Source organism: Papio anubis, chromosome 10, assembly GCF_008728515.1.
Source record: "Papio anubis isolate 15944 chromosome 10, Panubis1.0, whole genome shotgun sequence".
NCBI lineage: Eukaryota > Metazoa > Chordata > Mammalia > Primates > Cercopithecidae > Papio > Papio anubis.
In genome coordinates this window covers 93,447,764-93,466,968 of record NC_044985.1, presented here as the reverse complement: position 1 = coordinate 93,466,968, position 19,205 = coordinate 93,447,764, and the positions used below count along the sequence as shown (strand labels likewise).

The following is a 19,205-nucleotide window of genomic DNA, read 5'->3' as shown; positions in this document are numbered from 1 at the left end:
CACCCAGCATTTGCAAAAATTGTTAAAAGCATTGTTAAAAGTTGCATGAGAACCTATGACATATGCTTTCCCCTTCCTTTGCTCGTCAGCTTGGCTGGTTTTTGAATTGTATTTTCTATGAGTGTTGCTGAATTGTGACTCATTCAGTGAGACGAGCTACACAGTGAGCCGGCAGGACACGGTTTAGTGTCCTTTTCCCCCAGGACTCACGATGCCAGGTCAGATAATGCTGAAGCTACCAGGTCTGCAATGCAGCACCAGTTGTTCTGTTCATCCTCTCCTGATATGATTTCCAGACTCCCCTGATAGTCAAAGCACGTGCTTTATGTAATGTACTGGGGAGCAGTGAAGTGTGAGGGAATGAGAGGAAGAGAAAAAGGCTTGACACAGTGAAGCAGAAAGAGTCAGTTTATCTCAATAGCTTGGAGGGGAAAAAAGAGGAGTGATAACTGCTGGGTACTCTCCAGTCTACTTACTAACCTCCCAACCGCAATAAAATGAAACCCAATGCTAAATCGCAAGGCAGCATTTGGCATACAGTGGCAAATATCTTTCTCAGACATGCAGAAGTAATATAATCAAAGAATATATATATGTGTATATATATATTTCACACTTAAAAACACATTATTGCTTGATAAGAAATATATTCTCAAGATATTTGAGCAATTTATTTGTTCAAAACCATTATATTTTTATCTTATCTTTTTATCTTTTTCTCTTTTGTGAGGAGAAAATACTTCGAAATATAACAAAGGACAGATAAAGGCCATGCATAATCCTAACCAAAACAAAGGCTTAGACAGTCCGAAAATGAATATAGAAGACTCACTTCCATTACTTATTACTTTCATCTGTTCGCTAAAAATAAAAAAGCATTTAAGAATTGTTTATAATTTTTATCTAAATGGAGGTGTTTTTAATATCAAAAAAATTGAAAAACGTTAAAAGAAAAATATGATGACAAACATGACAGCAAATTAGAGGAGAGAAAACTTAAGATCATGGAAAATACAGGATGAGAGAAAGGTCAAGTAAAAATTACAATGATAGTTAAATTATATTTGCACTTAAAAACAAACTAGAAAGAATAATTTTCACAAATAGGTCTGAATTGTCATTGGCACAAATCTGTTGCATTAAGATTCAAATTCAACAGAATAATTTTTAAAATGTCAGTGGACCAAAACATCTGAGAAAATACTTTTGTGTGTGTGTGTGTGTGTGTGTGTGTGCGCGCGCTTGTGATGTAGTTCTGACATTTAGCACAAAGCGAGACAAGAAACGAGACTGATTTCCACAGTGCATGGGAGGAATTTTCTTGAGGAACACACATAGAAGTATATGTTAATGCAATTAACCTCAGTTTTTAAATATCCTATTATATTGTGTTAGATAGAGCCTTGCTCTTCACAACTTGAAGTGTTTGTAGGCAATTAAAATTCCAAGGAATAAAATCATACCTCAATTTGTTGAGTCATAGGGTTTAATGGAAACAAGTCTTGAGAAACCAAGTCTTCCTCACATTTCGATTCAGAATTACCATCTTAAGAAAATCTCATCCTACCTTAAGACTTGACTAAAGAGCAAAGACAGATTTTTATGGGACAAAGTACCTTATAATTGTACAATGAAACAAAACTTTATCTGACGTTGGTTTTTTCCTCTAATTTGTAAAATATCAAAAGCTCTGGCTGGCAATACCTGCTATATACAACCTCATATTATATCAAGAATAAAAGACACAATTCTTTATTATAATATCCATATAAGCTAGCCCTAAATTAGGTTCAAATCCTATTCATCAACAAGCCAAGCCAAATATTATGATTGAAACTAATCCCCACAACCAGCTTCACCTAGTAGAGAGACCACATAGGACAAAGCAAACGTGACAATACAAACCTCGTGGAACTGCCTTTTCTATCAATCCTTGTTCTTTCTCACTCTTTCTAGCCCCAGATGCCTAACCTTTAGAAGGAAAACACTGAAAAGATCCCCATTTTCTGTCCTCATCCATCGGTGCCACCAGGCCCAGATGCTTCGCAGTGAGGCTGTGTGGTTTTCTGCAGATCCACCCTTGAATGCTAAATAACTGTTCTGCACACTCCTCTCTCTGCGGAGCTCAGGGAAATGGCAGCCAGAGCAATGAGTGGTTGGCATGGCAACTAGGAAAGGAAAATCTGCAACCTCTCGCATTGTTAGGCGAGCTTGTTTATTTGCTTGGGGGGGTTGGTGTGGATGGCTTTAGTCATTTTGCAGGAGAAATGGCTCAGTGCTATTCTGCTCTGCATAAATTAATATCATATTACATAGAATAGGCCATATTTTAAATGGGATGCTGACTCCTATTAGTAAATCGCGAAATCTAGAAATGGAGGCAGGGGAGAAAGAGAGAGGTGAGAAAAGGTAGGTTTGAATCTTTTGAGATTGAAAAGCAGAACAGAGAGAAAAGCGTTATGAAAGGCATATTCAGCTTTTTGCATGTGAGAGCTGCCAAACTTTTCCTTCATGTGTTTTTAAACTTAATAACTGCAGCAACAATAGATGTATATAACTGAGTGTTGGTCACTTGGCTGCTGGAGTTATGTGGATGTGATAGTGTAGGACCAGGCTTTAGAAGACATAGCTCCATGACGAGCTCCCTGAAAAAGTGACAACGCAAAGCCTGGAAAAGCTTTTCCATTCCTGCCTCTTTGGCAGTGGGTAGGTCTGGATAGCATGCCTGGAAATGATGGGGAGACAAAGGAATCCTGGTAAATTGTGGGGAGTATAGTGAGGAATTGCCTTTTAATCTTTACATACATGTACCCAAGGAGATTGCTGATACTGTCTTTTGATGGTCACGTAGGCACTTTCTACTCCCTGACCAGCATTTGTTGTTGTTGTTGTTGTTTAGACGGAGTCTCGTTCTGCCACTCAGGCTGGAGTGCAGTGGTGCGATCTCAGCTCACTGCAAGCTCCGCCTCCCATGTTCACACCATTCTTCTACCTCAGCCTCCTGAGTAGCTGGGACTACTGGCGCCTGTCACCACGCCCAGCTAATTTTTTGTATTTTCAGTAGAGATGGAGTTTCACCGTGTTAGCCAGGATGGTCCTGATCTCCTGACCTCATGATCCGCCCACCTCGGCTCCCAATGTGCTGGGATTACAGGCGTGAGCCACCGCGCCTGGCCTGTGACCAGCATTTTTTTACTAGTGTTCACAGCACTGTACTTTAAGATAGTAAAAAATCACCAAAGCCTGACTTTAAATACTTTAAAAATGTTTTGGTATCAATAAATATCTCAAAATTGCCTCCCCTTTTCCTCTACTCAGATTGAAAACTAGGAATAAAGTTATGATATCATATCACTTAAAATTACATGAATGTGGCAGTTCTGGAATAGAAGAATTGTCTGCTTTGCCTGTAATTGATAACTGCTGCAACTAACTGCTGTTCTAAATGTGGCAGACAGGGATGGAGGAAGGAGCACTGGTCTGTAGGGCAAGAGACTTGCGTTCTCGTGGTAGTCATGTGATCTACTGTGAAAAGTCATCTCACTGGTCCCTTCCAGATTTCAATCATATCATCCACAACTGTGACAGAAAAGTAGCGGACTTCACCACTGTTTTCTAATAAAGAAAAAATCCTGACATTTGCAAAATTAATCCTGAGAGCAAGAAAAAAAAATACACTCATCTAAAAAAGTCTTGAAAGCTTTTACAATGAGTAGCATATTTATAAAGCCATGTAAATTATAAACGATAGAAAAAAAAATCCATACCACTTCTTGAGGGTAGGACAGTTGAGAAGAGAGGAGCATGAAATTCCTGAACACTGTGTCACAATTCACCTCTCTTACTTTCTTACTGTGTAATACTGGGCAAGTTGCTCAGCCATTCCGTGCCTTAGTAATCTTATTTGTAAAAAGAAGACACTAATGACAGATATCCTCATGGAAATTGCAAAAAGATGAAATGAGATAAAAGATATGATGGTGCTTTATAAACTGAAGAGCACTATGGCAGCTTGCAATTCTATACACATTTCTAAGCTGTAGATATATATATATATTTCCATAATAGTTCTGTAAGCAATCCTTGAGGGATGAATAGAAATTAGAATTTTTTTTCCTCCTTTAGATGAAAAGTGAGCAATAGCAAAATTATTACTTTTTTAGAGCAAGGTCAGAAACAGAACCACCACTTTGTTTGCACATCCCTGTTTTTGCTGCTAGAAAGTGCCATATTCCAAATGATTCCATAAACAGGCACAGTAAAGATAGGATTTGATATAATACTATTAAGGGAATACTAGATGAAGTCAAAACCAGTGTAACTACACTGTTAAGTCACATGTACAATGATTACATAAATCAATTGCTTTTCTCCCTTAAAATTTGAAAGATCACTTTCCATTTTCTAAAATAATTTTCCAGTCAATATTTTACAAATTTTACAAAGAATCCCTTTGCCCTCTTATAAGATCTTGATACAAGTTCTAATACGAGTTTGGGCCCCAACCCTGTAACTGAAACTTAAAGACAAGGCTCCTAATTATCTTCAGAGCTGAAACTCTGTGGGGACCAAAATGCATTCCTCTTGCTTTCTTCAATAAAGATAACACAGAAAAGAATTATTACAAGCCATTACTCTTATTATTTACACTTTGGAAAGCAATTTTTAAATGATGCTTTAACTTAAATGTAAGACCTGAAGCTACAAAAATCATAGAAAAAAGGCCTAGGAAAAACTTTTCTGAACATTGGCCTAGGCAAAGAACTATAATGACTAACACCCCAAAAGTAAATGCAACAAAAACAAAAATAGACAAATGGGACTTAGTTAGATTTAAAAGCTTCTGCACAGAAAAAGAAATAACCAATAGAGTAAGCAGACAACCTACAGAATTGGAGAAAATATTTGCAAACTGTGCATCCAACAAAGGACTAAGGAATTCAAACAACTCAACATGAAAAAAAAATCCTCATTAAAAAGTGAGCAAAGGACATGAATAGACATTTCTCAAGAGAAGACACATACAAATGGCCAAATAGGTATATGAAAAAATGCTGAACACCACTAATCATCATGGAAATGCAAATTAAAACCACAATGAGATATCAACTTATACCAGTCAGAATAGCTATTATTAAAAAGTCAAAAGACAACAGATGTTAACAATGATATAGAGAAAAGGGAACTCTTAAACAATGTTGATGGGAATGTTAAATTACTACAGCCTTTATGGAAAACGGTATGGAGATTTCTCAAAGAACTGAAAATAAAACTACCATTCCATCCAGCAATCTCACTACTGGGTAGCTACCCAATGGAAAATAAATCATTATATCAAAAAGACACCTGCACTCATATGTTTATTGCAGCACCACTCACAATAGCAAAGGTATGGAATCAACCTAAACATCCATCAGTGGATGACTGGATAAAGAAAATGTGGTGTAGATATACAATGGAATACTATGCAGCCATAAAAAAGAATAAAATCATATCCTTTGCAGCAACATGGATGGAACTGGAGACCATTATATTAAGTGAAATAACTCAGAAAGAGAAAATCAAATACCACACGTTCTCACTTCTAAGTGAGAGTTAAATAATGAATACACATGGACATAAAGATGGAAATAATAGACACTGGAGACTCAAAAAGTGGGGAGAGTGGAAAAGAGGTGAGGGTTGAAAAATTACCTATTGAGTACAATGTTCAGTATTCAGATGATGGGTCCACTCAAAGCCCAGACTTCACCCCATGCAATATATTCATGTAACAAAAATGCACTTGTAATCCCGAATCCATGAAAATAAAAATTTAAAAAAACAAAGACAAAGATAAAAATTACACTTTAGACTTATTATAACAACAGCTTTCCTAAGTGGCTAGATGATTAATAGCTTCTCATTTCTTATTTTCATGCTTCTGTGGCATGGCTTCTAAAAAGGACACTTTAGTGGTAAGAAAAAATCTTAAAGAATGAAAAAATTATGCTACAGTTGAGCAACCTATTCTATCTTCCTATGGATAGTTTTAAATCATAAAGAAAGGGACAAAATCTAGATTATTATTAACATTATTTTTTTGAGACAGGGTCTTGCTGTGTCACCCAGGCCAAAGTGCAGTGGCCTGATCACAGCTTACTACAGTCTCGATCTCCCTGGGCTCTGGTGATTCTCCCATCTTTGCCTCCTGAGTAGCTGGGACCACAGGTGTGTGACATCACACCTGGCTAATTTTTTTTTTTTTTTTTGTGGAGATGAGGTTTTGCCATGTTGCCCATGCTGGTCTCAAACTCCTGGACTCAAGCAATCTGCTCGCCTCAGCCTCCCAAAGTGCTAGGATTACAGGTGTGAGCCACTGCCCCCAGCCAATTTAAATTATTATTGCCTTCTAACATTATCCACTCTCCCACCCTCTGGTGTCAGTGCATAAGATCAAGGATACACTGACTATGGGTTTGCATCTTTAAAAATTATGATTGCCCATAATGAAGATGAACATTAAAGGAGTGGATGGGGGGAAAAAGTAAGGATCTTGGTTGAAGTGAGCCCACTCTAATGAAGGAGAAAAGGGGGAAGAAGATGATGATTGCAATTTATTTATCATGTGATCTTATTTATATAGATGGTTAAAAAGAAACAACCTTCGAGAAAATGTTATTTTAAAATGCAAAGAGAAGATTATAGCAAAAAAGGAAAGTAGAAGAAAGATTTTTGGATTTAATCGGTAATGTCCTGGATACTACAACATACAGCTATGGACCTGATGTCACTGAGAAATGCTTCATGCTAACAGTGTCCTGAGAACTATTCATTACAGGGAAAAATGTAATACACTGGTAGATTGTATAAAACAGTGAGCTGATGTATAGATCCCTGGTCCTTTTTAAAATAATCACATCAAAATATTATGCCAGCTCATATCTATAGTCTCCATCATCAAATGATAGCATTTCTAAATAGCATATTTGGGATTTAAGAGCATCTGTTTATGCTGGAGATGATTTTTATTACACAATTTGTGAAACAGCTGTCAATAAACCATGAATGATAAAATTTGTTATTTGTTAAATTGGAGTTTGGAAAGAAATTTAGTTGCACATTAACTCACCACTGGAACATCCTCTGTACGTACGAAAAGATAATATTTTACATTTTCCTTTTTCTATAGATTTCTACACACGCATATCTCATGGATTCAATACTCGGCTTGTTATTTCTAGAGGAAAGTTAATTTAAAAATCACACCATAGTTTAGTTTGGATTGAGTATCACTCTGGTAACCCATGGCTGACAGTTTACAATTTTTGTCACTCAGAACATACACACAAAACCTTTGTAATCAATCTCCCAAATCTAATACCAAATGCGTTTGATACATGTTGACCTGAATTTAAAATTAACTCTGGATGCTCCTAAACCCATCATTTAAAAGAAACGTCTGTTAGCCTCTTTTAAATGTGTATTATTTTCTCAGAGAAGCTGGTGATGACATACTGTCTTGACAAAGAGATTTTTCTGATGCTCTCAAATACTTAAGACTACTGAACAGATGAAATAGTGAATGGTATTGATTTTCACTGCATGACCAAGCATACTGCAGTGATTTTTTTTTTTAGTGTATTACAAGCCTTCATAACAGTCACTGAGAGTCAACTGGTGAGAGCCCAAGGGACAAAGTAAGAGTTTTCAATCATTTTCACCATTAATGTGAAGAGGACTTTCTTCTTTTTGAATTTATTCATTTATTCCTTCATTCACTCACTCACTCAACACACATTTATGGAATACTGAAGGTCTAATGCCAGGTGCTGCAAGATTCGATGGTGAAAAAAACCTTGACATATCATACTAACTCTTTTCTTCCTCACAACCAATATGCTATAACATGTCCTCATCCCCTCATGCTGCAATCCCTTCAAAATCCTCTTAGTTAGCGCACCTGACACCCAAGTTCCACCTTCTTAAAGTTGTGTATACTCAGCTTTAGAAAAATGTTGCTTGATCAAGAGTGCTATGTCATCCATATTGATACCACCACTACAACCAGTAATAATAAAAGTAACTAACAGTTATTGTCTCTTGAGCCATTCACTTTGTACACTTTAGTATCTTATTTAATCCTCATTGTAACCATGAAACGTGCAAATAATATTTTTATTTCATTCTCAACCACAATTTCATACTAAATTGAACATATGTGCCTGTGGGGCACTGCACAGCTTCTCAAATCCTGGAATCAGGTTGGACACTATCATTCTCTTCTTCCATTTCACATGGATTTCTGCAGGGTACTTGCTTTTATCAGAACAACTGCTGAAAACCTATCTTTGCAAAGATATGATATCTTAAAGGAATATAGTATAATGTAATGTTGAAACTGTAAATTATCTTGAGCTTATAGTTCATGCAGTGTTTGACAGATATTATCACTGCTCCCCTTAAATATTTAAAATACCTTGTTGTATTGTGAATTTGCTGCAGTACCCCAAGATGGTTTTGTGCACCATCTTTGGCCCAAAGCAGAAATAATCTGCTTTAAACTCTGCCTTTCTATACTGCTCATGTGGCACTTACATGTTATGCTTTGTATCCAAATAATCATACGCACAAGTCTCATGTCTACTCCAAGATCATCTGATCCATGGAGGTCTGGGACCATGTCTTGCACATGCACTGGCACAGAAGCTAACACAACACCTTGCATGTAGAAAATGCTCAACTGTAGTTTGTTGAGTGATGGGTTAAAAAAATTACAGTATATATTTATGTATTTTGCATTTTTCTGCTCTAAAAATATGCTTGTAAATCAATCCATTGGATTTAGGTACAAAGTCATTCAAGAGAATTAAAAAAAAACTATTTGTAAAATATTCTTTCAATGAGTTAAAATGCCGACAGTTTCTAGCAAAACATACATATACTCAGCCTGCAAAAATTCACGTGACAAAAATTAAATAGGGGAATGGGATTGAGAATGTAGCTAATGTCAAGTTAGTTGCCATGATTTTTCTCTTCTTTTATTTCCTCTGACTGACTGGAATTTTAGTCCTAGCACTAGTGAAAGAGGATCAGTGCTGTATATTAATTCACTTTCAGACTAAACTGACTTCAAAGCACAAAGCAAGCACTTGGTGACAGCAGAGCCCTTAGTTACCTGCTGTTTCTCTGTCAGCTGAGGTCAGCTCTCCGTTGATCCCATTCTCTTTGGTATTTGAATAGGTGCCCTGTGACCCATGCTCTCCAAAGGCACCCTCTTCATCCTCCCTGTATGGGAATCCATTGGCGCTTCGGACAAGTCCTTCCCCTGCTCCGCCTTGATCCTTAATCTCAGGTGGATGTGAGTGTGCAGATGCCTCTGTTAGCTGTGCCGAGGTCCAGTGAGGCGCCTTTGCTTCGTCTTTCCGTTCATCTGCCATGCTTCAATGCCTTATTATTTCTCCTACAATTTAAAGAGGAAAAATAGCAGCTATTACTTTGGGGAAATCTTCTGATCTGATATTGGTTGTACCAAGATAGGAGAAGTTTGTAGCAAACAAGTGGCTTTCTATAGTCAAAGAAAATAGGTACAATAACCTATGTTTAATATCAAGAATGGGTCAATTAGTTCATCTTGAGTTTTACAGACCATTTCTGGAATATTAGTTCTTTTAAAATAAGATCACTGTCATTCTACACATGTTCCTCTTTGTAAACAAACAAAAACCAAAGAACAATGAAAAAACTAGTGTTTGGCATTTAGGTACACATCTTAATGAACTTTCATTTAACTATGGTCTTGAATGTTGACTGTACGGTAGAGTCAAGGAATCCTTCAGCATAGGGAAAATCTGCAGTATGAGAAAACTGGCTAGAAAATGCGGAAGGAAGAATGACAGCAGGAATTCTATACCATGGAAAATTATCCCATGTACTTTCTTCAATCATGACTTTCAGTGAGATCTAGAAAAGACAATAACTAACATATTAGCCAAAACGGCTAATGTTAGTTATTGTCTTTTCTAGATCTCACTGAAAGTCATGATTAGCCAAAACGGTGTTCAACAGCTCTATTTATCTTCCCTAAGAACATATTGGTTTCAAGGGTGTTCAATTAAAGCCAAAGGTAGATATGCTTTTCTGGATATTGTGAATTAAAAGAAAGACAGCTTTAACTTAATTTTTTAATAAACTTTCCTGGACCCTATCTATAGACTAAGAGGAGATAACATTTTCTATTAATATAAATCTTACAGAGAGAAAGGAAATAAATATAGCATTAGGCCTACATCCTATCTTATGGCATTATTTCTTAGCTAAATCGAATAAGATCTGAAAAAGTTAAAACCATTGACATATAACAGGAAGTTGTAAATTAAAGCAAAGGATGAATGAGTTGTGGAGGAGGTGTTCTATGCATGTTAATTGGATGGAAGATACTGCATGACCTTCTCTTACAAGCTGATATTACCAAGTTTAGATATATAATTGAAAAGAGGTGATTCATCACTCAGTTTTGGAAAGTTGTTGCTCACCATGTAGCCTTATTGATGGCTTATCATCTCCACAGTAAGGATGACAATACAGACAATACTGTCTTTGGTGGAAACTAAGAACATCTTCCTTTTTTCAAAAAAGTATCTCAAGCAAAGACCTCCAAACAAGTAAGCAAAAGTTATATTAAGACAAATCCACTTCTTACTACCAATCTCTGTTTGAAGAAAGTACAAATAAAGTAAGTTTTCCCATCAGATTACTAACAAGCATTTGTCTGGGTTTTTTTAACTGAATTTTGTTGCTATCCTCTGCTCTCTCTATTTTCTCTTCATAGCAGGAAGAGCTAGATCAGTTAATTCATTTAAGCCAATTTGACTACAGCATCAAATCTCTCCCAAAACTGATTCCCAAAACAGCTCTATTTATCTTCCCTAAGAACATATTTAAACAAGATATAAAAATTTACCTTTTAAAACATTGATTTGAAGGGCTTATGAGTAAATCAGGGAGTATTGCTACCTCGCTATGTGTAAAGAATTGTGTGCACAGGAGAGTTTTCTCATCTATTAAATGAGAACAATGCTTAGTTTATTGGTTTGTTACCAAGTGTAAGCAGAATAAAATAAAGGACTCAACACAGTTCCTGGCATGCTCAATAAACAGTAGTTATTACATTTGTTATTATTTATTAATTATATCATTAATCATTACATATACAACATTGGAATAGGAATAGGAGCCTGCAAACTTGGTGAGTACAACAATGAGAGTTACTTGCAAATCTGTTCCCAGATATTGTGTAGAAATGAATGGATATCCTAAGACACTCATGGCAAATGTACCAGACATGGTAGTCTAATGAGAAGAGAGTGCTCTCGGAATTAACCTCTCCCTGTGTACACTGAAAAATTAGCTACATCTTTTTATAAAAACCATTCTGCAGTGTTCTACACTCCATTCTGCCATTTTCTTCTGGTCACATATCAAAATATCTAATTGGGTAGCCTAAGCATTGTATTTCCATGGAGTTGTGGCATCTTCATGTATGTAAAAGACTGAGGAAATCATCTAGATTCTGATTGTGACCTTTTGGATCGCAACATTTTACTGATAGATTCTTGCCTACTTCAGTATCCTAATCTTTACATGCTTTTATTTCTTTTGTTTGTTTGTTTTACCAAAGAGCTTAATTAAGATTTCCATATTCTTATATGGCCCAATTTATTTTGTGTACACGGAGAACATTGTAAATAGAAAAAGTTTCACATAAATAACATGCCTTGTTGATATAGCTTTTTCTGAGTTAATAGGCTTTATATTTTTGAAACAGTTTTAAATTTACAAAAATATTAAGCAGATACTACAGAGACTACCCATCTACCCCCTGCATACAGTTTTCCCTATTTTAAACATTTTGCATCATCAATATGGTACATTTATATAATTAGTGAACCAATATTGATACACTACTTTTAACTACAGTCCACAGTTTATTTAGATTACTTTAGTTTTTACTTAATGTCTTTCGTTTTCATTTCAGGATCTGATCCAGGATACTATATTACATTTAGTTCTCATGTCTCCTTAGGTTCCTTTAAGACCTTGACCTTGAAAGTTTTGAGGAGTACTAATCAGATAAATCATAGGATACCCCCCTATCGAGATTTGTCTGATTTTTTTGTCATGATTGGTTTAAGGTTATGTGTTTTGGAGAGGAAGACCACAGAGGTAAAGTGTTCAGATGAGATGCTAAGCTACATGAGCAGGAACACTATGAGCCTTCTGAAAGCTTTTGATGTGCTACTGGATATTTGAATCTCAGGCAAAGGCAGTGATGTGCAAAACATCCCAAACCAATTGGCCACAAAACTTTTTCTAACACCATATTTATTAACATCCCCAAGAGGATCTGGGAAATATTTAGGTTTGTACTTTAGTCCATGTTTAACTCTAGGAGTTCTAGCCACCAAATATTAAAAGAAAATACAACAATATAAGCACCCACAACTCTCAGTTACATTTGGCTTCTCTCACCCCCCTGCCATAGGGCTTTCTGGAACAGATTTCTCAGTGACCAAGAATCCTTATTTTAAACCTAGCAAACCAACACTTAAATAGAAAGAGTGCTACTTGGTAATCATCCATTTAAAATATTAAGATAATTTATTTTCAAGAGGACAGACATTTAAAAAATGAATTCCTTAGTATTTAATGCTTTAGAGTTTTGAATTGTTAAAATTAGTTAATAAAAGCTAATTTTGGAAGAAGAAAAGGCTGGCTAGCCCCACTGATTTCGCTTAATACCAGAATCACAAACAAATCAAAATTATTACCCAAAAAGTATCACCCAACTTCCTGGTAAGACTATTCAGATAATATTCCTTAAAATGTATGCAGATTAATCAGGTATTACTTCTTAATTTATTGAGCTTTTTGAAAGAAGATAGTCTAACCATTTAGTAAGTAATGATCATTTCAGGAGATTTCAAACTCAAATTAACATGGCTCTGACAAAACTTTTACAGAAAATATAACTTGAAACGATTGCCTCTGTTTTAGGGAAAAGTTTATTGAACAAAAGGAGACACTATTTGGCCACACTCATTTATAATCACAACATAATATTATTAAAACACCACCCATAAGATGATAAATTTCACTTGTACTTCTAATCGAAGTTTTGGGGTCACAGATTATCTCTATTCTTCAAATGGTATTTTCAACATAGTTAAAAGTGACCATAGCTTTCTTTAATTTCTTCTTCCTGATGTAATATTATTTTTTCCCGAATCTCTTTGAAAACTATATGAATGTGCAATTAAAGAAGATAAGGACTGGGTATAGTTGCTCTCGCCTATAATCCCAGCAGTTTGGGAGGTCGCGGTGGGAGGATTGCTTGAGGCCAGGAGTTCAAGACCAGCCTGATCAACATAGTGAGATCCCATCTCTACAAAAAAAACCTTTTTTTAAAAAAAATTAGCTGAGTACAGCTATTTAGGAAGCTGAGGTGGGAGGATCACTTCAACCAAGGAGATTGAGGCTACAGTGAGCGATGATTGTGCCACAGCACTCAACCTGGGTGACAGAGAAAGACTCTGTCTCTAAGCAAATAAAGATAAAAATAAAAAAGTGAAGACAAAGGCAAATTATCTCCAAATCTACTAAAAAACTTGTGAGATACTAGGAATTTTTAACATTCCATTCCTACTGTGCAATGGGAAACTCTCCAAATTGCAAAAGATCACAGATCTTAACTGCTCCTAACTGCCAAACAGCTGAGCATCTGCCACACAATCCCTGCTTTGATAGAGCAGGCTGAGAAGCAACCTGAACTCTTTCTTTCTTTTTTTTTTTTTTTTTTTTTTGAGATGGAGTCTTGCTCTGTCACCCAGGCTAGAGTGCAGTGGCACGATCTCAGCTCACTGCAACCTCTACCTCCCAGGGTCAAACGATTCTCCTGCGGCAGCCTCCCAAGTAGCTGGGATTACAGGCGCATGCCACCACGCCTGGCTATTTTTTTGTTTTGTTTTGTTTTTTTTGTATTTTTAGTAGAGATGGGGTTTCACCATCTTGGCCACCTTATTTCCCTTCCCTGCAAAGACTAGCTTGATAATGTGAGCAAGGAAATCTAAGACTAAAACAATGATTTACAATTTATAATATACTGCAATGGGAATCTTACTTTTTAGGACAAAAAACATATGTCAATATATAATGGGAATACTGTTGTGTGTGACAAGCATTTTTTAAAAATCCAAGACATGGCCGGGTGCAGTGGCTCACGCCTGTAATCCCGGCACTTTGGGAGGCTGAAACGGGCGGATCATGAGGTCAGGAGTTTGAGACCAGCCTGACCAACATGGTGAAACCCCCTCTCTACTAAAAATACAAAAATTAGCCTAGTGTGGTAGTGTGCGCCTGTAGTCCCAGCTACTCGGGAGGCTGAGGCAGAAGAATCGCTTGAACCTGGGAGGCGGAAGTGGCAGTGAGCCGAGATCACACCACTGCACTCCAGCCTGGGTGACAGAGTGAGACTCCGTCTCAAAAAAAAAAAAAAAAAAAAAAAAAGGAATCCAAGACGTTTAAACATCTATTATTGATATTAGGGTGAGATATTACACTTGACTTTATTGTATCATGACTATTATGCTATATAGTAAAGGGCCCAAGTACTCTTTCTAGGTAAGGTATATTATTTAAAAAAAGAAACAATATTGTGCCACTAGAAATGTTACTTATGAATCTGAGTGGTGAGCTTTGATGTTTGCTACCTTTGGTTGTTAAACAATTTTGTCTTGATACTTGAGGGTTTCTATGGACACATTTATTTCTACTTCATCAAAAGCTAAAACTCCTGTTTTTTAAAATTCCAGTTTTTTCCCTTGATAAACCTAAGATCTGTTTTTTTCATTCTAATGTTCTTGAAAAGAACATGAATGTTTTCATACCAACCTCTGAGCACTGATCACTCCTGCACTCTGAATAACTTCACTGATGGAAAATTATGAAAAATCTAAGATTCTTTAGTTTTTGCTGATGTGACATTAACCTTCGATTCCAATGATGTGAGCCAAACTAAGAGACTTGGTACTGATCAGATTTCTAACCTATTGATGATTCAAGCTGTATGATCATATATCAGCATAATAAAACTGTTATATAACCAGAATAGGATGGTCTTTCTAGAGCTTACATTTCAAGTTGAAATGGTATATGAATTAATTTCTGGTCTTTTTAACATATGTAACATTCTTCAATTTTGTTTTTAGGTAGACTTAATGCTTACATGTTTTAATACTGTTGAGTAAAACAAGTACTTTTGATTAAAAGGTTTTGGTACCATGATTTATGAATTTTATAAGTGATATGGTTTGGATCTGTGTTCCCACCCAAATTTCATACTGAAATGTAATTGCCAGTGTTGGAGGTGGGGCCTGGTAGGAGGTGACTGGATCATGGAGTGGTTTTCTCATGAATGGTTTACGCCATCCACCTTGGTACTGTCCTCATGATAGTGAGCTCTCATGGTATCTGGTTGTTTAAAAGTGTGTGGCACCTCCCCCCTCACTCTCTCTTACTCTTGCTCTGGTCATGTGAGGTGCTTGCTCCCCACTTGCCTTCCACCATGACTGTAAGTTTTCTGAGACCTCCCTGAAGCTGAGCAGATGCCAGCATCATGCTTCTTGTACAACCTGTGCAACCATGAGGCAATTAAACCTCTTTTCTTTATAAATTACTCAGTCTCGGGTTCTTTATAGAAATGTGAGAATGGACTAATACAATAAGTAACCAAATGTTTTTATTCATTCTAGTAAAGAAATAGAATCGATAGAAGAGAGAGAGAAGCAAGTAAAAAATAGGAAGAAACAACAACAACATCAACAACAAGAATGAAGAAAGAACAAAAGGAAACATCCAGCTCAATATGAAACATGGGTACTGTGGCAAAACAATTTTGGGACAGACATATTCCATTTTTCAATTACTTAATAGAAACTTCTTTATCTAATATGATAATTAATGTAGACTCTTGGAAACTCATTTTGTAGCTGATGGGTAGGTCTTTTAGTCATCACTGCTGTTATTTATCAGATTTCTAGAGTATTGACTGGAACATCAATAATTCAATTTCTACTGCATTAGGATTTTCTTATATTTAAATGTATCTGCTTTTAGTATTTTCCAGGCCTAAGATTGTAATGCTCTATGTTTTATAATTCTAGAATCTTACTTGAGTATGTGTCTAGATACTTAAATGAATTCCTCTTTTACTGTGTGTAAGAAAAAATTTGGACTTGTTCACAGGCAGCCCAAAAGTCTGCCTCCAAATCTGTAACACTACTGTTGAAACATTATCTTTTGTGATGTGATTGCCTCTTCCAAAAAATATGCATAATAAATTAACTTATATTGGAAGTTAGAAATAAGATGATAACCTATATTTTGCTTATTTCTTTAATTTACTTTACTTTAATTTAATTTAATTTTTTGAGACAGGGTCTTACTCTGTTGCCCAGGCTTCAGTGCAGTGGTGCAATCACACTCACTGCAGCCTCAACCTCCCAGGCTCAAGTGATCCTCCCACATCAGCCTCTCAAGCAGCCTCTTAAGTAGCTGGGACTACAGGTATGTGCTACATGTCCAACTAATTTTTGTATTTTCTAGAGAGTCAGAGTTTTGCCATAATGTCCAGGCTTGTCTTGAACTCCTAAGCTCAAGCAAGCCATCCATCTTGGACTCCCAAATCGCTGGGATTATAGGCATAAGCCATCACACCCAGCTTATTTTGCTTATTTCTGATAATTAGACTAACAGGAAATACATCTGTTCCCTTATTTTCTTTTATTCCCAAGAATTTTAATGCTTAATGCAGTATTTACCTTATTCTAAGTCCTGAGCACTATGTTCTGTTCCTTATTTTATTTACAATTTTGAAAGTTATCAAATCTTTTCTGAAATCCTGCAGAATATATATCATAAATACATAACTGTACATATTGCCTTTTAACATTTTACTTTAGAGCATAGCTCTTACAATAAAATTATATAATATTATTTAGCATACAATAGCTTATTTTCATGTAAAGCAAATGAAGTACAAAATAGGCAACAATATTTTTCACACAAAATGTCTCACAAAACTTTAATATTTTAGATCTTTCAGATAGGTTACAGGTTAACAAACTGTAGAAGAAAAATCTGATTTGTTGGAATAAATTACTTAGCTTTTTTTTTTTACGTATTTCTCCTTTGTTCTTCCTTGGAATATCGTTTTAATTATCATTCAAGCAAATGTAGCTAGTAAGTGAGTAATAACTTTAAAATGATAAATGACTTATTATATTGGAGATAGCCAAATAACTTATTTTGGTTGGTTATCTAAGTGTTATAAAACTGCATATACAAATTAAAACTTAATGCATTTAACAGCTGGCTTAAAAAGAGAAGCATTTTCACCTGTACCTCCATCTATTATTGCATTGCCTGAATATTGCACATGGAAAAAAGTAATTTGATATATACTCTGATGTTTCCTGCATTTTGTTTTTTAGAGCAAGTAGTGAATAGATATACTTATTTAAGTGTACCACAAAGTAGTTCCTGAGCACATATGCCCTGAGGGCTTGCAGACACAAGAAAATAAGGTACAGCTGTCACATTTCCCAGACTAAAGCAAAGAAATAAGAAGTAAGCAGAAATGCCCAGAAGAAAATGTCCCTGATAACTCTGCCGTCAGTCTGAGCTATTGATGAATTTTGAATTTATTTTCTCTGGATAACTCCAGGACTAAGGATGCAAATCAGAAATACATTTTACTAAAAAAGAAACCATTTTCTCATTTTCTACCCACTTAAAAATTTGAAGTTTTCCATACCTTTTCTTCAAAGTCTAAAAGGGGTTATGTGAAAGTATGGTGTGCATAACCAAACCATGATAGCAATATAAAAAACTATCAAAACAGCCTTTGGTCATACATTGGCTTTCATTTTCATTTTCTTTTTTTTCTTTTCTTTTCTTTTTTTTTTTTTTTGAGACAGGGTCCCACATCATTGTCCAGGCTGGAGTGCAGTGGCTCCATCTCGGCTCACTGCAACCTCCACCTCTCAGCTTTCAAATATGTATTCAATGTTGAAGGAATATTAATTAATCAATTACCTACCTCAGGATAAACACAAAAAGGTTCTGCCTGCTGTGGATGTTTGGCCAACACTATATAGCAAATTGGATAAGAGGGGAATAGTTTTGAATCTAATTTTGAGGGCTGTCATGGTAGAAGTATGGAATTCAAGTTCTAACTTCATTTCATATGCTCCGGTGCATGTGAAAAATAACACCAAGTAAAACAAACTACTGGAAACGAATAGAGTCCAGTAAAAATATTTCTAAATCTGTATAAATGGGGTGATATATAGAGGTCTAGTAATCATAATAGCAACCACATGATATATAGGTTTAGAAATATTTTTAAGATAAACTATTTCAATCCATCTGAGAAAAGGTTTTAAAATCATAAAACTGAAGTGATCTTTGGTGATCATCCATTCCAATGTGTCTTACAGTGTTTTCAGTCAATTAGCTCCAACGCAGGTTTAACAAATTAGAATTTCTCAATGTGGGACTTGCAAATTGATACTTTAACACGCTCAATAGGGTAACTCTGATACATTGACATTTGAAGACTAGTGCTTTCAGCCAAGCTTGCTGCACAGGACCTCAGAAAAAAACGAGGAGTGATAAAAATACACACATGGAACATCCCTATAGACCAACTGAAGTGAAGGGTTAAGGCAATTATGTTGATAGATCACATGACTATTCTCATGAATAGAAGTTGGGTCTCTTACTTCCTTTGTCCAGAGCATTTATGATGAGTTGATGGAGTTAAATCACAAGATAGGGTGCTTGTATTCTAGCTTACTGGGAATAAGGCAGTGCTCTGTTGTGCCTAATCCTACTTGTAACATCTTCCAAGAATGTTTAAAATTACCAATTGTCCATGGTTTTAAAAAAATCTACTTCACATTATGAAAACAATGGGCAGTCCCTGGCATTTTCAAACTGTCTTTCAAACATTTATTTTAGAAACTCCTTGGCGTTCGTTAATGGTTTGTGATAGAAGTACACTTGCTTAAAATATCTCAAATTGAGTTACAATTTTCTTTACCTGTTAGATCATTTTGGAGGTGGATGTGGGGTAACAAGCAGGGTGAAAATGTGTGGTAGATAAC

General features: G+C 35.9%; 1 protein-coding gene across 26 annotated transcripts in view; it reads right to left on the bottom strand.

Annotated features, from left to right (window-relative positions):
* MAP2 (microtubule associated protein 2) overlaps positions 1-19,205 on the bottom strand; it is a 306,179-nt gene that overhangs the window by 70,704 nt on the left and 216,270 nt on the right. For 23 of the 26 annotated variants that reach the window (XM_009182940.4, XM_009182939.4, XM_009182943.4 and 20 more), the window contains one exon: positions 9,158-9,442. In XM_009182940.4, the coding sequence (XP_009181204.1) occupies positions 9,158-9,419 (262 nt within the window). In that variant the 5' untranslated portion in view covers positions 9,420-9,442. Of the gene's footprint in view, positions 1-1,905; positions 2,315-9,157; positions 9,443-19,205 lie in introns of those variants that run through there. The other 3 variants (XM_009182958.4, XM_009182960.4, XM_009182961.4) reach the window with 1 other exon arrangement.